The sequence below is a fragment of the Triturus cristatus genome, chromosome 1_2 (genome assembly GCF_964204655.1).
Source record: "Triturus cristatus chromosome 1_2, aTriCri1.1, whole genome shotgun sequence".
Taxonomy (NCBI): Eukaryota; Metazoa; Chordata; class Amphibia; order Caudata; family Salamandridae; genus Triturus; species Triturus cristatus.
The window spans coordinates 842,947,384-842,974,327 of record NC_140580.1 but is presented as its reverse complement, the minus strand read 5'-3'; the positions used below and the strand labels follow the sequence as shown (position 1 = coordinate 842,974,327).

At 45.5% G+C, this 26,944-nt stretch overlaps 1 protein-coding gene across 1 annotated transcript in view; it reads left to right on the top strand.

Moving 5' to 3' along the window:
- LOC146868126 (alkaline phosphatase-like) overlaps positions 1–26,944 on the top strand; it is a 215,904-nt gene that overhangs the window by 152,029 nt on the left and 36,931 nt on the right. The window contains exons 6-7 of the mRNA XM_085608993.1: positions 21,458–21,601; positions 23,782–23,851. Coding sequence (XP_085465119.1) covers positions 21,458–21,601; positions 23,782–23,851 — 214 coding nt within the window. The remainder of the gene's footprint in view (positions 1–21,457; positions 21,602–23,781; positions 23,852–26,944) is intronic.

The window sequence follows — 26,944 nt, the reverse complement described above, 5'->3', positions numbered from 1 at the left end:
CATGGAACCAGACCCATTTCCAGATTTAGGAGGAATCATAAACCTGGAAATGGGTAAGTATGTTACGCACCCTAGGCATAGCAAGGCGAAACGAGGAGAAATGTTTTCATTTCTCCGTGTTTTTTTCCTCTTTTAACCCCTTGAGTGCCCCGCCCTTTCCACGCCCTGTGCCGGGCGTTTCATTAGCGGGCGGGGTTCATGACGAGATAGTCTCGTCATGGGCACAGCGCAACCGCGCTCCATGACGAGACTATCTCGTCATGGGCACTGAAGGGGTTAATGCGTGCTGCATTCTAAAATGCCTGTAGTGATTGTTTTCATGCAGGAAGGTGCCCCTTCCTGCACAAAAACAATCTCCCCATGACGCAGGCATCCTTGCACCATGGTGCATGGGTGTCTGGGCAGGCGCATGGCACAGGAATGTGAAATATCATTGTAAATATGTCACATTCCTGTGCTCTGAAAGTGCTGCGGCGTGGCGCAGCCAAAGGGCTGACTGTGCTGCGCTGCGGCACTTTCTTGTAGATCTGCCCCTTAAAACCTTGTCAGAGCATTTTTGACCTGTGTTTGAAGTGATTTGGGGCATGTGCATGGCTGAAGCTACTCAAACCGTGTCATAAAAAAGCGTGCAGCTGCACTTATTCATGGATGTAGGATAAAAGTGTGAAGATAGATGCAGTCGCGCATGCCATAAACTACTATCTTGGGAGTGGTCATAGAATATGCGACATAGGAAATGCTTAGATATGGAGGGTGCTACCTTTTGGAGATGCAGACCCAGTGATTCATGAAGTTAAAAGACAGAAGACTTTACTTCACCTTCAAAGCAGGCTCCGTAGAAGCTAAATGTTGCATACCCTGCATTCACAGTACAACATGGCTTACATCACCCTCAATACAGTTTAGGCAACAATTTCCCTGAATCGGGGAGAAGACTGGGTTGGAGGGCTAGAGCATTAATTAGAATCAGTGCAAAACCTGATGACCGAACACAATATTGTTTTCCGTTCACTTTCTGTTTCATTGGTGCTTTTCATGAAGAATGGGTTCACAGTGCTAGGAAACTGAAACAAACCTTGCTTCCGAGTCTTTTGTGCAATTTGAGAGCCCCTCCTGTGTATCTGTCAAAGAACTGTGTGTGATAATTAAGCCTTTCATACCACATGATCTATTCCCAGATACTAAGTTGAACATCTCACAAATTGGCTAATTAGCCAAAGAACCAAGACTGCAGGGGCAAGAGAAGTAATAAGCAATAGAAAGCCACCTGTATCTTTAAATGAGCTTTCGGCGTCGTGAAAAGCTTGGGATGAGGCTCAGGAGCATAGCTTAGCCAGTGAGGGTCAGGGGGTATAAATCTGACATTTCCCAACCATTTCTGCAGAATATCTAACCAGAGACATTTTAAGGCATGCGTAAGGTAAGCAGTTCCCCATGGACCCCACCTTTCAAGGGGCCCCCGGGGAATGTGATCTTTCTCTTACTCTATCCTCCCTTTGTCAACTTTTCTATATGTATGTGTGTGTGTGTGCATATAAGCCTGTATTAAAGGAAGTTATAGTTAGGAAATAGAACTAAAAAGACCTTAGAAATTCACTGAAAAAAGCTAAGGTTACAGGGATGTTATAGTTAGCCTCAGATTTAAATCGTACAAAATCAGTGAAATTCAGTGGTTACCTGAGCTAACGACCCCACAATGCACTGCTTATGACTTCACATATTACATCACTCATGGCATGGTTAGTGACATCACTGACGACATCTCAACTGACATCACTAAAGGCATCACTGATGACATCATCCTCTGACGGTATGTCTTTTGTAAATGTTTCTGAGACTTAAAAATAAATACTAAGCTACAGCATAAGTTGAATTACTATTCTTTCTGTACTAGTAATTTGTCATACTATTTCTAACATATCTCATCTGAGTGGCTGTCTGACTGTATCAGTGTGTGAGTGGATGTCTGAGTGGCTGTATGGGTGTGTGAGAGGCTGTATGGATGTATTAGTGGGTCTGTGAGTAGCTGTCTGGTGAGTAAGCGGCTGTGTGAGTGGCTGTTTTGGAGCGTGAGTGGGTGTGTGAATGGCTGTATGTATGAGTTAGTGGCTTAGTGAGAGGCTGCATAGGTGTGTGAGTGGCTGCATGGGTGACCGAGTGGCTGTGTAAGTGACTGTATGAGAAAGTGAGCAGCTGTTTGAGTATATGTATAGGTGAGTGAGTGGGTGTGATGGCTGTTTTGGAGAGTGAATGTCTGTGTGAGTGGCTGTAAGTGTAAGTAAGTGGGTGTATGAGTGGTTATACGGATGTGAGAATGGGTATGTAAGTGGTTCTGTGGGTGTGTGAGTGGTTGTGTGGGTGAGTGGCTGTGTCAGTGGCTGTATGGGGGGTGAGTCGGTGTGTCAGTAGCTGTATTGGTGAGTGAGTGGCAGTGGGAGTGGCTGTATGGGTGACTATGTGGTGTGTGAATACCTGTATGGGTGAGTTAATGGCTGTGTCAGTTTCTGAGTGGGTGATTAAGTGGGTGTGTGAGTGGCTGTCAGGGTATATGAGTGTGTGTGTAAGTGTCTGTATATCTGTAGGACTGGATCTGAGAGTGGCTGTATCGGTGAGTGAGTGGGTGCATTAATGGCTGTATCGGTGAGTTAGTGAGTGGCAGTAGAAGTGAGTGGTTGTGTGAGTGGCTCTATGGTTTAGCGATTGATTGTGTGGGCACTGGTATGGTTCTGTGAATGGGTATGTGAGGGGATGTGTGATAGTGGGAGTGGGTGTATGGGAGGTTCTATGGGGGTGTGAGTGGTTCTGTGGATGATGTCATCAGTGATGTCATCTGAGGTATAATCAGTGATGTCACCAGTGATGTCACTGACCATGTCATGAGTGATGTAATATATGAGGTCATAAGCAGGTTATTTAAATTGTATTTCCTAACTGTAATCTGCAACCTTTGAGAGTGAGTGTCTCAGTGGGTGGGTGAGTGAGTGTGTAAGTGACTTAATGGGTGTTTGAGTGGGTGTGTAAGTGTCTGAGTGGGCAAGGGGGTGGCTGCAAAATCGTCTCACTGAGTGTGTGAGTGGGTGTGTGAGTGTCTGAGTAGGTCTATGAGTGGGTGTGGGTGTGAGTGTGTCTGAGTGAGTTTGCGAATGCCTCCATGAGTGTGCCAGTCAGTCTTTGAGTGGGTGCATGAGTTTCTGAGTTGGTCTGTGAGTGAGTGCATGAGTTTCTCAGTGGGTCTGTAAGTGAGTGCATGGGTCTCTGTGTGGATCTGTGAGTGGGTGAGTGAGTCTGAGTGGGTCTGTGAGTAGGTGCATGAGTCTCTAAGTCAGTCTATGGGTGTGTGAGTCTCTGAATGGGTCGATGAGTGGGTGTGTGAGTGTCTGTGTGGGTCTGTGAGTGGGCAAGTGCGAGTGGGAGTGGACTGGCCACATTTGAATGGGGGTGGGGCCATGCAGCCCACCTGCCCAGGCCAATTTAGGCCCTGGGGACCCAATCCGCATGGGGCATACCATACTTCAATGCAGGAAGGGGGCCGCGCGGCCCCCCTCCCCAGGCTGATTTTGGCACTGGTGACCCGATCCCCTGTGGCCCTGTAACATTTGATTGGGGGAGTAAAGCCACGCAGCCCCCCTGCCTGAGCTGATTTCGGCCTTGGGGACCCCATCTGTGGGGTCCGGCTTTGGTATATATATAATTTTTCTTTGTGGGCAGGGAGGTTCACGGCCCCTCCTCCCCAGGCTGGTTCTGGCCCCGGGTACCCATCCCCCGGGGCACAGCCAACGGGGAGGTGGCCGCGCTGCCCCCTGGCCTATTTGGGCCCTGGCGACCCCATTTCCCAGGGCCCTGCAAAAATACAATGGGGAGGGGCCAAGCAGCCCCCCGGGCTGATATCGTCCCAGGGACCCCATTTCCTGGGGCCCAGTTGAAATGTGATGGAGAGGGGGCTGCATGGCCCCCCTCCCTGGGCTGATTTCGGCCTCGGGAACCCCATCCCCGTGGCAGGGCCAAGTGTCTCTGGGTGCCCTGGTCCTAGCCAAGGCACCCAGTGTGCATGATGGGGACCAGCAGGGGGCCCCTCAATCTGTCTGGCCCTGGGCCCCAAAAGACAGCATTGCACCCAACTAAATAAGATGGTGCATCAAGTGAGGTGTGCAGGACTGGATGATAAGCATTGAGAAGATCCAACTCTTTAGTAGAGTTAAAGATACTTCTTAGGTAAGGCAGAGAGCTGTGGGTAGTTGTGGGGACACAAATGAACCATGCGGTTTATTATCCTGGACCTTCCCTCCTATGCCACTAGGTTCATTTGTCTCCCAGCAGCTAAGCGCTGCCCTCTGCCTTACCTAAGGGGTATCTTTAATTCTACTAAAGGGATAGATCTTCCTTCCAGGAGAACTGATCTGGATTTGATACCTGCAATTTTCCTCTGGTTCCAATCTGTAAAAGGGTAGGTACAATTACCGGGTCCTGAAGAAATGCCATTGACTCACCTCCTGGTACCCTAGGCATGAAACATCTTGACCTACTCTCACATTTGATATAGCTATCTGAGTACATTATTACAAGAGCTAACCCCTCTGTTTTTAATTTGTCAAGGGGACCATCATATTAAACTCTTCCTTGGTCATCATTACACTCTTTTAACCACTTGAGCACCACCCTACTCCTTTTACCCTCTCACTTGCTTTCACCATACAGCTAGATCAAAAGATCCCCGCTAAAGAGCCCCCACCGAGGGGCCCGTCGAGCATTTCGGCATCGGATTGGTGAGGAGTGCCCTATGATGAAGCATAAAGAGAACAAGGAAATGCCAGTACTGATGGAACTAAAAATCCATTGAATGAAATTTACACCAACATTTGTTGTTATGCACCCTTGTTTAATTTCTTTAATTTCTCTGAACGTTCACCAGGTTGATTTCTCCCTTTGGTCATCTCTGACTCAAAAGGTTTCCGAAGGAAATTGTGTGTGAGTGTGTTGTATTTGGATGAGGAGTGGTGTATGAGTGTTTATTTAAAAACCTTTGGGTAGACAAATGTTGTTGATTTTATCCAATTGTGTTTCTTGTTACACTTTCTGTGTTTATGGTGATTCTTCTTAGACGGCTTCTGACTTTTGTACACACATAGAATCACACCTAAGATGTATCTGCATCGATAAATTCATGTGAAATAATTCAAATAAATACTATTTAGTAGTACCAACGTGGTTGTTTGAGGTTTCTGCCACGCTTCATTCAATGGATTTTTAGTTCCATCAGTACTGGCATTTCCTTGTTCTCTTTTGCTATAGGCTCAGCCTTACTGATTAGAGCCACACCCAGCTTTCGTTACTACTCTTACTACTACTACTATGATGAAGCATGGCACCCTTCTGGGTGCATGAGGGCATTCAGATCTGATCACCTGGACCCCCAGGTCCTTCTGATCACTTCTCCAGATGAATGAATGACCTTATACTTATATTTATACTTATAAAGCGCACAGCTACTCCAGCAGGAGTGTCCCGGCACTAACAGTTCACACATGGCTGCCCTACTAGGGGCTTAGCTCTTAAAAAGCCATGTTTTCAGCTGTTTCTTGAAGTGGGCAAGATCTGTTGATGGTCTCAGTGCTACTGGCAATTTGTTCCATGCTTGGGCTCCTCGGAAGCTGAAGGATCTACCACCTCTACGCACCAGGCGTGTTTTGGGGATGCAGGGCAAATCGGCGGAGGATGATCTAAGTGCTCCAGTAGGTGTGTCGCGGCTAGCTCGCATTCTAAGGAAGTCGGCACTCACGCCATGGAAGGCTTTACATGAGATTACAATGGCCTTGAATTGTATCCGCTCCCTTACTGGTAGCCAATGTAAGAACTTAAGATGAGGGGTCATATGTGACCTGGATTTCAGTCTGAGAATCTCCCTGGCTGCTGAATTTTGCACTACCTAATGGCGCTGAAGAAGGTAGGCTGATAGTCCCAGGTAGAGAGCATTGGCATAGTCCAGTCTGGACGTGACCAGCCCCTCCAACACTGTCTTCCTGGAATCCGGGGGGAGAAGCGGAAGGAATTTCTTCAACATCCGCAGTGAGCCAAAACAAGTACCCACTAGGGCCTGCACCTGGGACCGCATCGAGAGCTCATTATCAATGTAGATACCCAGGTTTTTTACTTTAGATTGGGCAGCACAGGGAGGGGAGAGTTTGGCGGGCCACCATTGGCTCCAATTGTTCACAGTAGGCTGGCCGAAGAAGACAATCTTGGTTTTATCAGGATTGCACTTGAGCTGGTTCTCCATTGTAAGGCAAGATCTAATTGCATCCCCATTGAAGTCTGTGCCTTTATCGCATGTGAAAATCAGCTGAGTATCATCAGCATAAGAAATTATTTTGGGGCCCTGTGCCTCCGCCAGGGATGCGAGGGGTGACATGTATAAATTAAAAAGAGTTGGACATAATGAGGAGCCTTACGGGACTCCAACCTGCGTGCTGGGCATAGAGGCCGAAAATTGGGGAGTCCAGATAAACTGTTCTCTGTCCTCCAAAAATGATATTATCCAGGCTGGTGCCCTCCCTTCGATGCCCATGCTCCTCAGTCTGTCGAGGAGCATCCCGCGGTGCACCATATCGAATGCCACTGACAAATCAAGTAAAATGAGAATCACTCTGCCCCCATGGTCCAATTTGTCACTGAGATGTTCCTTCACCTCCAGCTGGGCTGTCTCGGTGCTGTAGTTAGCCCTAAAGCCGGATTGCGTACTTGCTACATACTGTCATGGTTTGTGGATGAAACTCAATAAAAAAAAAATTTTTTTTTAAAGCCGGATTGCGTAGGGTGCATGAGATTGTGATTCTCCGCATACTCCATGAGTACTTTGTTAACATGTTTCTCCAATACTCTGGAGAAGGGAAGTGGCTTTGTAGTTCGTAGGAACATTGGGGTCCGCATTTGGTTTTTTCAGGAGTGGCAGAATCTTAGCCTGCTTCCAGAGTGGCGGCAATATAATCAGTTACTCTTTAGGGCATTTCTGAAAATGTGTCTGTAGGGCATGTCATTATTGTAATGAAATAATGCTCCTGCTGTATTACCTTTTCTTACCTGTGACACAGGACGATAGCAATTGGTTATGTAACTGTTGATGCCTGTTTGCATTATTGAAAACAATAAAATATGTCTTTAAAACAAAAATCACTCTCTGTAAGTATACTTCCAATAGGAGGTTTCTCTCTCCTAAGGATGGTCGCTCACATTTATCTAACTTCTGTATTTTAAATCGCATACTCATACCTCAGGTTGAGTTTTTTTTCCTCTGTCCATTTACAATTAGGATGAGTTGCACATATGCAATACAGTTGTATATGCCTAGTTCAGATGCGTTCCTCAATGACTTTGTACCACATTTCAGCTATGTTTGATACTTAGTTTACACTCCAGTTTACAGAATGATTCTTCTTTGTCTAAAATGAGGCCTTCTGTAAGGGCTCCCCACCTTTTACATGGAGGCTTCTGTTAAACCTCATGATTCGAGCATTTATACCCTGCTTAACAGAAGTATTATTTTGATGTCATTAATGCTGCTAGATTATGTCTATTCAAGATAGAATTGTATTCATGCTAGTATACTAATATTTCAGTAATACTGGTATACTTCTCAGCCAGCGTTCCTATTTTTTTTTGCTGGGGCTTGCTCTTCACAGTTTGGCCAGGTGGCCAGTCGAGGCCTACATGGCTCTTGTATTTTTGGAAGGGTGTGGGATGGTATTGGGAAGGGTTCCAAGTAGGGGAGGAATTTTGGTTTGGTTTTGATTGTGGAGCGATCCCTAGCTGACGGTATGGTTACTGCACTTTCTCTGTCTTCTCTCTTTTCTCCTCTTCTTTTTCTCTTTCCTTCTTGATCCCTTTTCAGGGATGTCTACTTTATTCTATCTCTCTGCCTTCTCTTTGTTTTGCAATTTCGAACAGCAATCCTTGTGAAAGATTGTGGGGCTGGTCTAAACCAGCCGCGGCCCGTGCAGGTAAGAGAAGTAGGGCGGTGAGACCGGGTGGGGGATGTTCGTAGATTTAAATAAATAATTAATTTTCCCTCGTCATCGTCTGTTGAAATCCCTTCAGCCTTTCATTGCCAGGGCTTCAACATTTACCAATATTTAATTAATACACCATAAACACGGCACCACCCTGCGATTAACTGACTAACAATATTATTAGCATTAATCTGTATATCTTTACCATGAGCCATGCCAAGTCTGCAGTTTTGTACACTTTCTTTAATTTTTCTTGGTATTTCCTCTAGTGCAGGGCATACTTAATCATCTGATCAGTGGTCCCAACATGGAATCAAACTCGAGATGTCCAAGTGTTTTTCATCTTGTTCAATTTTCCTCCTTGGAAATTCTGCAGATTTGGAAGGTGAATGAGTACTTCAACATTTGCATCTCACTAAACAGGCAAATATTTCTGCAATTCGAATTGTCCCCCAGAAATTGAATTAGTAGTGCATTTTATTACCTTTTTCCATCCAAAAACAAAATTGACAAAAAAGCGTATTTGTCAAAGCAAAACAACTAATTAAGACCGCTTAAAATTTATTTTAGAAGATTTTAATAAGAGAACCACATCTTTTAAGCTAAATTATTTCAGATTCTGAACTTTGGAACTATCTGAAATGTTCCTCACCTCCAAGAATTTATAGAAGAACGTGTTGTAATTTTGTACAACGGTAGTTCAAATTCTTTCCTGCCTCTCTTTTTATAGTATTTTTTTCTTTCACACGTTTAATTCCAGTTTACAGGAATATGCTTACTGTTCTCACCACCGCTGTCATGCAGAGGTGCAACACTTCTGTTCTCCGGTGCTTTATATCTGAATGTGCTTAAAAGCACATAGTGTATTCAAAGAGCTTGGCGGCATCAGTATATATAGCATCAAATTAAAATAGCTTGGTCTTAACTGTTAATCAATCATTCAATCAATAAATCAGGATTAATAAAGTTATTAATAAAGCTATTCACCCAATAGGGTTCCTGGCGCTTGCAGTCCCCGGAGGCTTATTCAATTAAATTGCCTTCAAATTGTGATAGACCTGAGGTTTTGTGTAGGCCTTGGCAACATTCAAATCATTTCCTTTGCGGAACTTACGTGAAATGCTCAAATATTTTGCAAAGTTAGGTTTTATTTTATGAAACACCAGCTTCAGCATTTTGCCCTATTTATTTCGTAAATAGGTGAAAATGGAGTGCGAGTATGGTCTCAAGTGCGTGATGTGGCAGAATTGCACAATCGCAGGCATTTCAAGTAACATTCAGTAGGCAAGATGCAGGAAGTGGCATAGGATCACACCGGTCATCCGGGCATAATTGTGTTTGCAATAGCAAAGCAAAAATGTGAGTGTTCTCTTTTGAGCATTTGCGCGCGCACACTGGTTCTTTGCATTGTTAAAGAGCTTGCTCCCTTCTCACTGGTGCTGTTCCCACAGGTGGAGTAGTCAGTCGCACAACACCCATTGGACTCAAAGGGCTTCAGCCTCCCCCCCCTTAGTGTGTGGCAGCCCGGGATGAGACAGCTTCCCGGGCACCCACACAGCCGCACCCGATCACTTCACAGGTCTTTAAAAGACCATTTGCATGTTAATGAGGCCTTGCTGTTGTTTCACCCCTTCTAAGAGCCCCTGCAGCTCAACTCTGCCTATTGCTTAAAGATTCAGCCCCCCCCGAATTTTTCTTTTAGCCCCCCCCCCCCCGAAATGTGGCTCTAGTTGCGCCCCTGGGAGTAGTATTTAAGAGAATTGCATCAGGCTGAGGTTCCTGGTACCTTAAAGGGCCGTATCACAGGCCCCTGCCCCCAACCCTCCACACGGCCCCAAACTCTTGGGGGGGGCGCATAAAGCCTAAGGCCACTAAATATCTGTGAGATATAGAAGAGTCGTGGCCCCCTCGTTGCATTCTGCAGCAGGGAGGGGGCATCATTTTGTGTTACGCCTCTGGTACCTCAAAGTATAAGCCCAGCCGAAGGGTTGGCCTGTGTGATTTTCTTTTTACACCAGGCCTTTAAGTGGGATGAGAAAACTGGGGGTCTCGAAAAGGGGCGTGGTCAACATAATTAATGGCGTGGCTTAAAAACACGTAAACAAAAAATCTGTGTTTAGCACAGTGTGCCTCCCGACTTGTATTTTGCTGTTCCCGTCATTGCGTCCTGATATATGATACAACAGGTCATATCATAACTACAAGTCAGGACTATTGACTTTGTCAATTGTTGCTAGTTGCATAAGATAAATAAGCAGCAACTATGGCTTGTATATCATATTGAAAAAACTTCCACTTAAAGCCCTGGTGACACCACGACATTGTTGCTGCTCCTAAGTTTCAACAAGCATTGGCATAGCCAATAGGTCTCGCTTTTGGGACCTTATAAGTCTTTAGTTATGCAGCACAATATCCTTGGTGCAACAACATCAACTGTTGCATGGCTAAACACTTATAAGGTACAAGGTTTAGCCATACAACAGCTGATGTTGTTGCAAAAAGGATATTGTGCTGCAAAACTAAATACTTATAAGGTCCCAAGAGCGAGACCTAATGGCTATGCCAATGCGTGTCCTAATATAATTTCTGACATTTATTTATATTTAAATCAAAAAATCTTAGGCACTAAATTAAACTAAAGCAATTTTTAAATCCTTCCTTTGAAATTTCATGGTACTATATGCCACTAATTCTCTAAAATGTCACTTCAAGTTCAGTGTACATTTTAGAGAATTACTCAATGCAATTTGGTTCATTCATCACACACTCCTCATAAATATGAGCACTTCCTCTGACTTTTGATGCTGTTGTCTAAAAACACAGATTATTTTTGTCGTTAACAAAAAATATATATTTGTGTATTGGTGTAAAATGGAAGGATTGGGAGAACGGATAAAAACTGAATTATTAGGAGTATAAAGTTACACGGATGTCATACGTGATGTTAGCTGGGCTGCTTTACTGTACGGATTGAAGAAAATATAGCTGCGTCTCCGGGGACTGTGGGAGGGACGCGTAAGCAACATGGAGGCTGGAGGAAAGCAACATGGAGGGCGTGGGTGGGGGAAGCAATAAGGAGAAGCACAGAAAAGCGCAGGAGGGAGCGGGCTTAGAGAAGCAGCAACAGAGACCAGCAAGGAGTTTAGGTACCAAGACGTACACAAGATAGACAGCAGGAATAAACATGTATGTTTATGGAGTGGTTAAAAGAAATGAAAAACAGTGCTTGAAAAGCAAGCAGTGGAAGCAGAGATGGCAGCCAGTCAAAGAGACTGAAAAGAGAAACTAGGAGGGACGAACACAAGACAGACAAGGGTGAATATGAATAAGAAGCAGACAAATTATAGTGACAGGGTAAAAAAAACAATGGGAAGCAATGAGTAGGCTCCAAAACGCTCTATGTTTTGATAAACCATAATATTCCTTGCAACACATGGTACATGCACTTTCTAGTAGGTTCGCCCTAAAAACTGGTCCTTCCCTGGTGCAAATTTAAATCAACTTTAGTTCAATCAGAAACCCCGGTCTAAAATATACCCAGAATTGACCACAAAAATTTCAGCACACAATACGATCTTGCTAAATGCATTCGCTCCCCCCACCTACCCCTACCCCCACAAACAAAATCAGTGAGTAAGCAAAAATGTTCTCTTGTACAAGCTATGCTGTGTAAGGCTGCCCGGGGGGGGGGGGGTTGCGCAGCGGCCCGCCCCTTGGAGGGCGGCCGCCTTAGTGCCACAGGAAGGCACAGGGGTGGGAGGTCGAGTCCCTGGGCTAGTCCGGGGGAGACCCCAACAGATAGCTGTTTCCGGCGAGGGCGGGCAGGAGACAGGGGTACTTATACTGTCTCCGCCCCCTCCTTCATCGGGATGGACACGGGGCCCGTAGGTACCATGGGCATTTTGATTCAAATAATATTTACACTGAAAGGGCATGGGAGTGTAAATAATTTAGGAAGTTTGGCTAGTAGTGTGGTTGACCCGGCCGTACCATGCCTGAACGGAGGCACTTTCAAGAGGACATGCCTGTTAGCCTCATTGATGAATGCATAGTGAAGTGAACTCTAAGTTGACAGCAAGAGTTATAGGAAAGGAAAGGTTTTAACGTCTCACCTGTAAGGGGCCTACAGTCTGAGGTACATTGATGTTTAGGTAATGCGTTTATCTACAGATCAGTATCTGTTACAACAGCGTAACGGTGTCAGCGACATAGCCTACAGTCCTGGCTGGCCACAGCTCCGGGGTAATAGGATGAGTAACCACAGGTATCAAGAGAGGGAGCTCCTAGCGACAGCCCGACATCTCGCACAGCACAACAGCAATTTACGGGCTATATCCATTGGTATGCACGGGCAGGAGGTTGTTTGACCTCACAGTCACAAGGTCAGAGCTCAGCAGGCACACGCAGTTATTTTCTTACTGTGGTCGATAAATGAGTTCCAGTAAGTTGGGTTTTGACACACACCTGTAAGCTGCTTTTGTCTGAAATTTAACAGCAAAAGGTTGGCGGGTTGGGTCCTTTTTGTGTGTGATAACAAGGGTCCACCTGACGTAAATTCCGAAATCAGGGAAATTAACTAAATGTAAATATCACAGTTGGAGAAGTAGACAATAGTCATGGACCACCATACTACATGTGATAGACTTGCATGCTACCGCAACCAGTAGCATTAAAACAAAAAAAACAAAAAAAACCTTTGCGCTCACATACAGATTTATAAATACAATGTATTTCCCTATGCGCATTAGAGTAACGCTATGAATGGTGATCATGCAGGCTTCCACGGAACGGGACAACTGTCAGGCGTCTGTAGCTGCGCAGGGCTCCCTCGGTTATGTCGAGGTCTTTTATATTAACCGAGCACTCATGGGACACTTCGCCACTATGGTCGGGAGCAGGGGGAGGTGTCACTTTGCATCCAGCATCGAGGTCAAGCAAAGAGTTACGCCCAGTGTTGAGTGAGTGTTAAGGTTACCTGGTCGTTTATTGGGGCTCCTTAGGGTAGGACGACCTAGCGGCAAGGAACAGCTAGAGTGGTTTACGTGTGCTCAGCGATCAAAAAAAAAAAAAAAAAGAGCTTCGCGGGCCTTGGCTCACACGGAAGTGGGCTAAGATCAGTCACACCACTGGTCCGTGGCCTGCTCTGATGCCTGGCACTGGGGTCCCAGGTTCTTCTGAAGGGCTAGGCCTTCAGATGCTGAAAGGATGTCCGTTGTTATTTACTCGATTGTTAAACGATTGGTTATTTCCTGGGTCATCCGCGGGTGTAGAGCTTTAGGCGCCGGTTGTCTTTCCATCGGGTCGGTTTGATGCGGGATGGTGGTTTTTGGGGCAGGTCACAGGCTGCTTCCTCTCGCTGTGTTTGTTCTTCTAGGTGTGGTCGGGTCAAGTGACGGAGGAGAGCAATCATCGCGTGGTATATCTGGGCATGATAGAACGCCAGGCAAGATTGTAGCGTAGGCAGATAGTGGCACTTATCAGGGAAGGAATGTTGGTCTCAATGGCATGCCGCCATGCAAGGGGACCATGTACCTAGGTCAAGTACATCAGGCAGTGACAGGTGAACAGGGACCATGTGTACTAGAATATCAAGAGTGATTCCCACCACGGTTGGGCAGCTGGGAAGCTGTCATCTTGATGCTCAATGGATACCCTTACTCCATCACACCTATTGTAAGCTGAGGATGCCTGTTGACGCTGTTAGACCTGCTATTAGTTAGTACACTCACTGTTGTGCCTTGGCTTGGTTTGTCTCGCATCAGGGCCAGTTGGGGTTACTGGCGAATTTTTTGCTCTACGGCTGAAGCGGGCGCTTCTAGAACAAGGCAAGATTGGTTAGGCCAGGCAGCATGACAAAGGTCTTTTCGGCACTGGGAATGGTGCAGGCTGCGAAGTAGAGCCATTGCAGAACTTAGATTTGTCTACATTCGGCTAGGGAATGTTTAGCAGCAGGAAGGTATTGAACCATGGTGAGCAATTGGTTTTGGGTTCGTGCGCAACAGGAGCAAGGGAATTGCTTTCTGTTCCATCAGGGTACGGGGACCGTCTATACCACCAGATACTGTAAAGCTGCCATTTGCGATCTGGGCTGGGGTGTCAATGTCATCCAACTTTGCAGCCAGACTCTGAGCAGGCAAAGGCATACTTGCGATGGTGCAACGGGCACTCAGCAGTAGAGTTAGATGTGTCATCATATCCCGATATAACGTCAGTGATGAAACATAGGTTGTGGCTACACACGACCAGGCACTCTAGGGCAGCGGGGGTGTGCCAGCGCCAAGAGGGTGCGGGTTGCCTGGGTAGGGCTGCTGGCTTGAAGGGAGCACTACTCGGATCGCCACAAGGGCACGTTTTGTTTCATAGAAGGCTGAATTGATACTTTTATGGCATGGTGCCAGTTGCTCTAGTTATGCGCATGTTGCTTGGCAGTGTCAGAAACATTCAGAACGCAATGCTGGTGGTTAGCCTGTTGTCATGCTGTTCAGAGGTATTTTAGCTCAGGCATGGCCATGCATGGGTTATAGGCCGGTGGCCTGCCCTGGGATTCGTGTTAACAGGCAGGTGAAGCAGCAGAACTTGGAGGGGCTTGGGTTTGACCTCTGGATACTAGGGCGGAGCCTGGTTGCTCACTTAGTAGCTCGCCCTTGAGTTCGACGAAACAGGTACCTTTGATGCGAGTATCAGTACCGGGTAACTTCTCCCGCCCTCCAGCACTGGCTGGCAGCTATGCAGGTTGTGGAAGTGGCTTATGGTCCATACGATTAAGGGAAACAACGGGGCAACACTTTGGGCTACAAATCTGCAGGAGAACAATTGGCGTTGTTCTCCTCTGTAGTCACCCTGATCTGTCTCTCCCTTGTATACTAGCAGAATTTTGGGAGGGCAAGGCTTTACATTTGGTGGTGACTGATGGAATACGATAGGCGTACTCCTACGGAGTGAAGGAGGAAGTAAGGCAGGCTTGTCAACTCTTACCTCCTCCCGCATGGGCACTGCCAGGCAGGAGTGACTTGGCAAAGAGATTGTTATTTAGCCATGCAAAGGCAACCTTGGACCATCGCCTATTTTAGGTTTAAGGTCATTCCAGTTAAATCCACGGGGGAGTTAGAAAGGATGGGGGAACCTGTCCTGATTGTGCCCGCTGGCCGCCGGCTCGGTTGGGCGTAGACTTGTTTTGGCTGGACCTTGGAGAAGCCCGGTATCAGTATGCTGTAGGTATGAAGGCCTATCGGGAGCCATGCGCAGTTGCGCAGAGCAAAGAGGTCTTGGCTTCATCAGGCATGGTCTTGTACACGCCAAGTCCACAGGGTGCCTGGAGGGAGATGGGGTGCACCTCTCTAGTTTAGGCATGGACCTTTTCTTACTGGACCTAGGGGAAGCTTGGGCTGCAGCAGGTTGTAAGTAAACAGGTCTACCTTGGTGGGGGGCCCTGGTAGTGACGGTGGCCACTCCCAAGGCTGTGGAGGAGTTACAGGGCGATCCAGGGTCTGCACATACCAAGGGGTACAGCATGCAGCAGCACCGCGGGGTGCTAAGCCAGGATACCCAGGGATGTTTAGCGGGTCCCCTGGAAGAACGACGGCGCCCCGTTAACCGAAAGGCGGTTGTGGGTCTGAGCAACCTGGGGGCTGCCATGTATGCTCCGCCCACCCATCACGGGGGGGCGTGTGAAGCATGTGGACTGGTGGTCCACGGATGGGAGGGGTGGACCCTCCCAATATTTGGTATACACCAGTTGGCGTTGCCATGGTGACTCTAGGCTTATCAGACGGGCAGGCGGCATAGGGCTGGCCTGCCCTGGGATCGCCCGTAAGATAACCCACCTTGTTTGCATATTGGTTATGCTAATAAACCTGCAGCAATATTTCTCCACTTACATTACAGTGTCGTGTGTTTTATTTATGTACTTATGTGCTTTGTGATAACTGTTGCCGATATTGGCACTATGTAAGGCTGCCCGGGGGGGGGGTTGCGCAGCGGCCCGCCCCTTGGAGGGCGGCCGCCTTAGTGCCACAGGAAGGCACAGGGGTGGGAGGTCGAGTCCCTGGGCTAGTCCGGGGGAGACCCCAACAGATAGCTGTTTCCGGCGAGGGCGGGCAGGAGACAGGGGTACTTATACTGTCTCCGCCCCCTCCTCGTCCTCTTGTCCGCTCGTTCGCCTTGCCCGCCCCTCCGCTTACCCGGCGTCCGGAGGGACAAAAGGGGGGGGCAGGTTTTTTCTAACAATTTTACTTTGTGTTGCAGGAGGAGTTACAGGGCGATCCAGGGTCTGCACATACCAAGGGGTACAGCATGCAGCAGCACCGCGGGGTGCTAAGCCAGGATACCCAGGGATGTTTAGCGGGTCCCCTGGAAGAACGACGGCGCCCCGTTAACCGAAAGGCGGTTGTGGGTCTGAGCAACCGGGGGCTGCCATGTATGCTCCGCCCACCCATCACGGGGGGGCGTGTGAAGCATGTGGACTGGTGGTCCACGGATGGGAGGGGTGGACCCTCCCAATATTTGGTATACACCAGTTGGCGTTGCCATGGTGACTCTAGGCTTATCAGACGGGCAGGCGGCATAGGGCTGGCCTGCCCTGGGATCGCCCGTAAGATAACCCACCTTGTTTGCATATTGGTTATGCTAATAAACCTGCAGCAATATTTCTCCACTTACATTACAGTGTCGTGTGTTTTATTTATGTACTTATGTGCTTTGTGATAACTGTTGCCGATATTGGCACTATGTTCAAAGACAGATTACCCTCAAATAATAAGATAAAGAATTTTCCCTCAGCAGTCTGGGCTAGTTCTCCTCAAATTAACAGCTTGGCGTAAATCAAGCCTGCCCACGCCCCATCTACGATCAATAACCAAGTCTTTACGCATTCTGTCACAGAAATTAAGTTGCTGCCTTTTTTTCCTTTCACACTGAGCCTAAACGCCCTCACCTAACCCAACTCATCGAGTGCACATGCTAATATGAAGTGAAAGACAAAAGACACACTGCAAGGACGGGAACAATAAATACCTGCTGTGCCTCGCTCCGATTGGATAGCAGTGTGGAATGCTAAAACAATCCTTAACGTTCATTGGGTGATCAGGGTGTCACTCGCTGGTGCTCATTACAGGAAGTGTGCATGCTCACCTGAGGGTATTGAAAACCTAGACAGTGCCTTGCAGAATTGGAAGCGGTTCAGTCTGGGACAAATTAAAGTGAAACCGAACATTTCAATAAGGAGCAAAACCATGCAATTTACCTAAAAATACAGTGTGCTTAACGGCACTAGGACACAATGGTGGCAAGCTCTATTCCTGAGGGTTTTCTTTTCTCAACAAGCATTGGCCACGCTGCCGTAAAAGTAACCCCGTGTGGCCGTGAAATGAAATAAAAAATAAAACAAGAGAGAGTATAAAGGGAGTGATGCGCGCGCGGCCGTTGTGCGATGCGAAAGTGAAAGTGATGCGCTTAATGAGCATGAGGAATGCCATATGGCGCCTCTGCTCAAGAGCGCGCCCGCGCACATGCACTGGAAGCTGTAGCCGGCGGTAGCATTTTTTGAAGCCCTGACCCAGCGCTTGCGCTGGTCTGGTGAGACCTAAAAAGAGAAGGGAAATCCAGTGAGAAAATGCCTCTTTTTAAAGGATTTCCCTTCCTCTACAACGCTCACCAATCGCACATCGATGTGCCTGCAGTCCCGAAAAAAAAAATGGAACGCATGTGCAAACAGAGCCCGATAATAACCCGTTTCAAGGCCCCCTAAAAAAAACTGCCGGTGCTCAGACCCGGTGAGACCAGGCCCACTTAAAGCCCTGTTTTACACCATCGTACCCTTGTTTACCTTTCAGTTAAAGGGCAGCACTACGCATACCTGATGTGATTTACAATGTCTCCGCAGAACTGTACATGCCTGCCATAAAATGTCCCCGAAGAAATATTATCTAGAAAACTGATTCTTCTTTTACTGACCTCAGGAGAATGAAAAGCAGAGCCAGACATGCCAGACATTTGAGAGCTTTACACCCAGGGGCAATCTGTCGCAAAATATGCCCCCACTTCAACTGCTGTGACTTTCTAAACTCCGAAAGAATGAAAGTCTGAGTCTTCCGTAGTTGGCATGACCCACAAAGGGCGCGCACAATGGAACCTTAGCTAAAGGCGAGATCCTTGGAACCAATCTCGAGCTCTCAAGGATATTCACGGTTTTCCAAACCTTGTCTCCCCAGAAACCCACGGCCGGAAGGAAAATAAGCAAGGGTGATCAAACCACGAACCAGGGCTCAAGGGACCAAGGAAATTCATCATTTACTCTCTCATCCTGCCCAGCAAGCTCGCTCTGCCCAAAAGTGAGGAGTGAATTAGGATTTACTATTCTAACACCTTCCCTACTGTACGTAGACTGGTGTTGGAATAGTAAATCTTACTATTCCTTAGGTTATTGCTCCCTCCAGTGCAAGTCATTGTAATGACTTGCGCTGTAAAAACTGCGATGTTAGATACCGTGATCATTTTGATCGCGTTGTAACATCACATATTCCATCTATCAGGCAAGAACCAATAGAAAAGCTTCCTGTCTGGCATCCCACAAAGGAAGCTGTCCTCTTTAGCTTAACCCTGTATAATGTTGAAGTGCAATGCCCATAGAGTCCTTTAACGGCAATATCAAACGAATTTACCAACAGGAACATGGACGCACTGCACGTTATGCCACAGAAAAGCCTGGACACGGGCTGAAAGTTCTGTCAATCGATAAGAGTGAAGTTTTCCTTGCAAGTGAATGACCAATCAGACCTGTATAATTTGCCATCAGCTGATCCATAGCCCCACCTGGCAGGCCATTTTGAATACGATGCAATCAGTAGTTGCTGCAATAAATGACAGCTCAGATTAATTGGACATTCAAGTTAACCTGCTCAACACACTTGCTGTCTTTGTAGCAGGGATTGATGATAAACTAAGACTTCTCAACTCTCTTATTGAAAGAGCTCAGGCTAACATAACAGTAGAAATGCCCTGCACATGCTCACCCATACTAGATAAGTTAACCACCTTCCCCATCCAGACACTTGCTAAATGCACATGGCTGTTAACTGGGAGTCTGTAAATAACTGCAAATCAAATGCAACACATGCAGGTGGAAGCTCACAGAAGGAAGAGGTGAAGGGGGCTCCCCTTACTGTGCTGGGCAAACAAGCTGCCCAGGAAACGTCCCCAGCAGTGTACCAAATCCATTCCTGCATGCCCATTCCTAAAGACCACAGGACCACCCCCTTTCCTGATTAAGTAAACAGGAGAGAATGAAGCTTTGCTAGGGCAGGAATAGATACTCTACATCAGCTAACGCACAGAAGACGGGGAAGCTGTACTCAATCTTCAATAAAAGAGAGCAGCAAGGAAATATTGCTCAAGGGGGGCAAACCACCAAGGCGGTCCCAGAGGTTTAAAACACTGGTCACAAACGGATGCTGTAAGGCCAGCAGAAGGGAGAACCGCATCTAAATAAGACCATCGGACTAGTAGGCCCCTGTGGGAGGTGGTGACTACATCAGTAACCACCGAAACTCAAAATGAATGGGTCAATAGTGGCCTGCCCACAATCCTGCGGGGAACGTGCCCAGATGTTTCATCCAGCTTCCAATATGCCTTCGCTTGGCCTGATCAAATTAACTAAAGCTCTCCAGTAGTGAGCTAAGGCCAGATATCTCATCCGGTACAACGATCTGTCAAACCACAGATGGCCTCAATGAGGTCCACAAGGATCAAGAACCATTCCACAACCTTGTAGGTGTCCAAAATGGGGATACCAAGCATGATCCCAAGAACTTCACATCAGATGGAAAGGTAATAAGACAAGTTTTAAATCCCTTTCTACAAGCTCCTGATGGACCTCAGCCTTTAGAGAGAAGAGGAATTAAACAGAGTTCATGGGCCAAGCAACGACCAGGTATTTATAATTCAGCAAAACAAAAAACTGTGGTACCCAGAATATAAAGCAAGGGGCAATCAGAATGACTTAAATCGCACCAATATTTTCAGGTTGCTGACCAACATTTGAGGGCTAGCATGTCTAAAAGTGGGAGACATACCGTCCACACAGTTTATACCCCCTCATGGATGGATTTTAATAAATCGAGGCTACCGATGTCACCTTTGCTATGAACCATCATGTCAAATAGTTTTTTTCGCATGGAGCCTTCTTCAGGAAACTTAGGCATAAAGATCTGTTAGTTCACTGGGAATGCATATCCTCGCTGATAGCAAGTCAAGGGTCACCCAAATCAGAAGACGTAATTCCGTCTCTATTCTGTGAAGCACCGTGGGGCCATCCTCATCAGCATTCCTCGCACCCCTGTGTGACAGCACCTCCCAACTGGTTTCGCCAAAAAAAGCGACAACTGGGCATAGAGTTGGTCAATCACATTCTCACTCCTCAGAGTGGAGTTGGCTTGCAGCTGCACTCTCATCAAATCCCAGCAGTGACTGAAGAAGTTCAAACGCCATTCAGGCAAAGGAACTAAGGGAATGAAACAGCTGCTCATGGAACCTTGAGGGTTTCAGCAGTAAAATCTATCATGAAGATCATACAATATATTGGCAGCAGTTCCATGTAATAGCAGTTGAAGAATTCCGGTCATAAACCTCGGTTTCGCTAACCTGAATACATTTGGCCGGCCGATCAAGTAAATCAGCCTGGCCGCCCCGCAGGGGATCTCTACATCTATGTTAGTTCTGCATCAGCAATCCTCCATAGTTGTGCAACTTTCTTGCTGAGTAATTCATGCCTTGAGGACCCTACAAGTAGTTGGCTGGACCTTTCAGAAGACATTGTGTCGAAATTCTGTAGGAAGTTTCATAATAATGCCAATATGCTGAGGCCCTGAACAAAACAATAGTTGCCTCCTGAACCCGGGCGTTGCAAGAAATCTATGAACAAGGATTTACAGCAATTAAAAACTAACCCACAATGTCCACACCTAAAAACGGCATCAACCTTCACAGGCGCAAACTGAAAAAGGAACTCTGGGCCCTTAACTAATAATATGAAAGCTCTTTTTATCTAAATTCTGACCCATTTCGTTCAAATCGTTTTATTCTAGGGGGACCTTGTTGGTGCATTCTGCTCCTTATGGAGGCAATGCTTCCTTAAACCCAGCTCCTGACTGCATAGTGGCTTGTAAGGTAGCTTATGGCAATGTGAGGTTTGATTCTTATGTCAGTTTATCACTCCCTCCAGTCAGAGTCAGTGTAGCACGTGACTCGCTGTGATCCAGCTATATCAGCCTTTTTAGGATTGGTATCATAGTCCATATGTCCATATCTGAGTGACCCGATGTTAGTTCCGTCGACATTTAATGAATACTAACCTGGCCCTAAAAATGACAAAGGTTCACCTGAAATTTTGCAGGACTGACAGAATAAGAGAAGATATGCACTGAAAATGTGCATCACTCACACATCTTCATTTTTCTTCTTAGGTGATCTTAGGAGGAGGGCGGAAGTATATGTTCCCCGCTGGCACCCCTGATGTGGAGTACCCCAACAACCCTGATGCTAATGGCACCCGCCTAGATGATCAGGACCTGGTAAAGGTGTGGGCTGAAAGGAAACATGCGCAAAAGGTAAGGAATACATTTATTTAGATGAAGAAAAACAAACCTCAACTTTGATGATCTCTAAAGAGAAAACATGTGCTCTGGAAGGGCTTCCAAGGGTGGGCTTCTGTTTGTGGAAATCACAGAGTGAAGGTCTGATAATGGAAGGAGTTAAAGTTCAAAACCAATGGACCATCTATCTAATATGTAAGGTAAGTAATGAAGGGAGTGGATGAGTGTATGTGCTCAAGGGACCAATTGAGTGGGAATTAGCATGGTTGAGTGAGAATTAAGGAGCTGTTTGGATCATTGTAAGATCGCCGCAGAATCAGAAATTAGTAGCAGAGAGTAGGAAACTGACAATGAGGCATTATCCAAGTAAGTAACAGTGAGTACAAGTGAATAGGAGTGTGTGAGGGAGAATGAGTTAACGGACACGAAAGGTTGATCAAGTAAGTAAATGTGTGAATGAGAATATGATTGACAGTAAGCGAAAATCCGTGAGTTAGGATGAGTGAGTGTGAGCTACTGATCTTTTGATTATTTAAAATTAAGCCTGAATGACAGTAAGTTATGAAGCAAGAGTAAGTGAATAGGTGGGTGCAGATGAGCATCAGTGAGTTTGTGAGAGCAACTAATAATAAGTGAAAGAGAAATTAATGTGGCAAACAGGTTGTAACATTTCTAAGCACATTTGCCAGCGTTTCCAGTCTCCCATCTCCTCACTTACAAATCAAAGTCTCTGATGAAACATATTTATTTACTCTCAATTGAAAGTGTCACTTGATTGATTAGGATGTAAGCCTTGCTAGTGCAATGTGTCAGTGGGAAGGGATGACCCTGATATGTTCGAAAAGGAGAGACTCTAGTGCAGTATGCTCTTGAACACCGGATTCCCTTTTTTAATGCAGTTCAGTACTCATTGGGGAGACATTGATGCTTCTCAAAACTGATAACAAGGGATACCTAGAATGGTGGCCTATTCTTGTGGCGAGAAATCAATTCCTACAGGAATAGCCAAATATTTCTCCTTGTTAGAAATAAAGGAACTAATGAGGGGTCTAGGATGATGTTGTCCTCAAGAATAGAGGAGGACAGTGTCCCTAATAATGATAAGATACAAAGCAGCATTTCAAACAGCAGTTAATAAAAATTTGCCTTGCCTCAAAATGGCTCGTCACCACTAATTTAGAAACCAATACGTTTTTATTAATGACATTAAAGTGTAGTGCAGAAGGCAAGAACATATCAAAGTTAATCAAAATGAATAATATTTCAAATCATAAGCATAAAGCTCAGAAATATTTTAAAGTAGATGTAGCATGTTCAAAATCTAGAAAATAGCCTACGTCCAGGACATAAAGCAAATCAATAGAAAATCAGGTGGTATCTTTCGAGGCCAAGAAGATTTTCTCTAGCTCACCCCCAAAACACATCTTTTTATAGACAACTTAACAATAGAAAGCAATGGAAACTGCAGTCAACATAGGGTGATCAAATGTTTCAACATATCATCAAATCATAATACACCATTTTAAAAATGTCTTATAGTACCACCATCCTAGCACCATCCCCCTAAATGAATAATAATAAAACTCCTCTGACCTAATGTCATCGGATGTATTAGCACAGATCTGGGTACTTAAACAATACCGTCCTAATGAATAAGTAGGGTTACGGTGTGTGAACAGGAAGAGTCCTTGGAGAGCAACAAGGTTACCAAAGAACTTCCCCCCTGGCTTTTCAGGAACAGTTGTCAACACAAAGCATCAGTGCACATCATACTGCATGCAATGTCAATGAGAGGTGAAAACATGGATAGTTCTAAATCCAAGACATAGTACAGGTTTAATGTGCCCTGTGCCAAGAAAACACAGTTCTGTACATCACAGCATTGTTGTTTTAATTGGAAAATATTCATACTACAAAAATAATACCAACATGGGCAAGAAAGCATTATCTGGCTGTAGTTCTAACTAGGAGTAAAGTGCAACATTTCTCCTACTTTAGAAATAGGTACAATATTTGTTCCATCCTTAGCTGTTTTATCTCAGAAGCAGGTGTTTGGGAAATGTTTTTGGTTTCCTTTTAGCCTCATGTCCTCATCACCTAGGACACCAATGTAGATGTCTTGCGTAGTAAGAAGTATTCACTAATCCAATGCATTCATGTTCATGTACTCATGCCTCTACTTCCACTGTACACAGAGGGCTCACTACGTCTGGAACCGGACAGCTCTATTGAATCTCAACCCTGACAGCGTCGACTATCTCATGGGTGAGTTCTGGCGAAGAGCAGCTGAAGGGCATCATGCTTTAGGGCAGGAAAGTCATGTTGGGAAGGGAAGAAGTGGAGGAAAAGGAAACTGCAAAAGTATAGCAAGTGAAAGTTGATACTTGATATGAATATATGTTAAATAGTTGCCTTTAGTAGGAGGTTTGGATGTCAACTGCTTTTTTCCCCAGAGTATCTTCTAGATAAGCACTTGTAAATTTTCATTCTGATCTCTTTTAGCCCCTCTGTATGCGAGACCTGTAACCCCTGATGGGTGAATCCTGGTACTGGCCCTCTCAGGAATTATGAGGTCAGCAAAATGACTGCAGACCGCTCATGTTCTTCTTGGCAGCCGAATTCTCCAGAAGGAGATTAAGGGGTGAATGAGGAATCATAGGGCACGTCAGGCCCAGAATAACAGATTTTATTCGGGGTTCAACCCTTAATCCACGTTAAATCTGAACCCCTGGAGTTAAAGGGAACCCCAGCAAATTAACTCCACGGATGCAAAATTGTCCCCTGCCCCCAGTATTAGGGTACTCAAAATGAAGCCTTCAACATTTTAGCAAAAACAAATCTTAAGATTCGCCGTTACCATATGGTGTATTAAAATTGGGAAAATCGGCATTTGCCCGATGTGACTCTTTAGTCCTTTATTCCAACCCCATCACTGACATCATCTTCCAGAGCCGTCTATTCTTTCCCAAAACAGCATAAATGTGCACAAGACAGTTCGTAACAATCCGCCCACTTGCATTTCCAAACCAACCTCAAAAGTCCTAAATATAAGATCAAACATTCTGCCATGCTGCATGTGGTCCAACGAAACAACCGCCTCTGTACTGATGCCCCTTCATCTCTCAAAAGAAACTGTATTAGAACTAAAACATTGCTGTGCGGTGCTAGGAACCAACGCTCACCTGGAGCAATAATTTCAAACTTTGCACTAGAGATATTTAAAGTTTCAGGGATAGGAAGATAAACTGAGTTTCCCAGAACCGTGCACTTCTAAAGCTTAGATCAGAACACAGGACTGGAGGATTCATGGTCAACATCTTTTCCACTAGCTAGCAATGTTGGGCAAACTGTAATACTTTTTTCCCTTTAATTCTCCCTAATTTGTATGTTTTATTTACAGATATTGATGCAACTTCCTTAAATTCACAGAAAAATAACTCCCATAACCAATAGAAAATGTGCATACAATTTTGCCTCATAAACATTTATTAGATATAACTGCATATAATTGAGAATTGTACATGGTGCAGGTTTGTGGAAAATTCTGTTTGACCCAGGTTAAATAAGAAGGGTTTTGGGGACAGACGCCCTGGGCATGAACTACAAAGTCTAGTATGTAGGGATACAATTGTGTATGAAAATCTGATTTTCATATCAGAAGAAGACGCATATGTAGTCAGACTAACTGCCACAGCAGTGCACTGGCCTGACAGCGACATATGGGATGACATGTTTCACACCAAGACTTGCTTTTTAAGAGTGCTTAATTAGTACCAGTATTTGCCGGTGCTTGGCGCCATCACTTACTTCGTAAAACCGACACATATTTGTGACAGTCCACCACATGGTGGCGATGTCAGTCCATTTTTAAAACAGCCAATGAGCCAAGTGTTTATCAATGCACTATACAATGTAAAAAATAAAAATGCAGCGTGCTCTGGCCATTCTTACAGCTTTGGATCACCTAGTGTAGTCCAATTTGTCACGCTTGTTGGACCGCAATGGCAAGCAGGTGTCATCGGTACTGATATTTGGCAATGCTGGCAGTGACCATAGATGGTCCAAGCCGCAATATCTTGAGCCCTAGCATTTATAAATTAAGAGCCAACTAATAACATTGTGAACACCTATGACCCCTTAAGATTTTATTGCAATTGAAGAATGGTTACTTATATAGACTTAACTCAAGAGGAATGAATTGAATAAAGGGCATTGCTTTTGGTTTTGTTGCATGTCTTATTTGCCCCAGAGCAAAAACCATGAGGAAGGGTGTGTGACATATAAATGTTAAGATGAAGAGAAAATGTTTAATCTTCATAACTTTCACAATGCGTTGACTTGACGCGGCATATGTGTATTTTTCTATATATTTTTGGATCTATTTAAAGATTTTGAATCTTTTCAGGCAGCGGTGCTTTACACATCATGGAAAGTGGTACAAAAGTGCATTTTTCAGGGAAGGGTCTTATAGAGATGAGACTGGATAAAGAGCTTTTGGGTGTTGTGACTTAGACATGACAATTCATTGCACGTCAAGCACAACATACATAATGCACTTACATTTCTGATTGTAGTTATCCTAATGTCATGAAAAATGAAGGTGTGAGATGGGCCGCTGGAAACTTATCCATAGTTAGAAGCCACTTTCTAAAAGCGTGTTTGAACTGCTGAGGGGGGTCTGCATTACTCCAGAAAGCATTCCTTAGCAGTGGTGGCTCGTTAAGGGAGTGCTGCAGGGCTGCGGGGTGGGGAAGGGGCAGGGTGGGGGGGGTAGTGGAGTCCGACATACGACGGACAGGAGTAAGGTAAGCAATTAAATAAATAAAACAATTTACCTTGCGCACGCTGCATCGCCGAGTTAGCGATGCAGCGCGCGCAAGGTAAATTGTTTTATTTTATTTAATTTCTTACCTCACTCCTGTCTGTCGTATGCCTCCCCCGCCCCGCCCCACAGTCCACCAGCACTCCTTCTGCGAGCTGCAACTGTTCCTTAGGAATTATCATAACAATCTAATGCTTATTAAAATATGATGGAGCAAAAGTATTAATCAGTACATAAGTCAAACAGGATTACTGTTTGACTTACTTTTCAATGACTTTGTAAACTGGTCGAAATGTACAGCCCCCTTCTAGTAAAAGTGCAAAGTGGACCCAGGCATTTCTATTTGTACTAACTGCAACATAACATGTGTATTTGTAAAGCGCACGTTCACCCAGAAGGGAACATTGGCGCCGAATAACAGATGTTTATTATTACCCAACTCTATAGTACACATATTATCGACCTCAGAAGGATTGAAAGCTGAGTAAACCCGCTGGGATTTGAACCTGTGACAATGAGGCCAGACACAGGCCTCT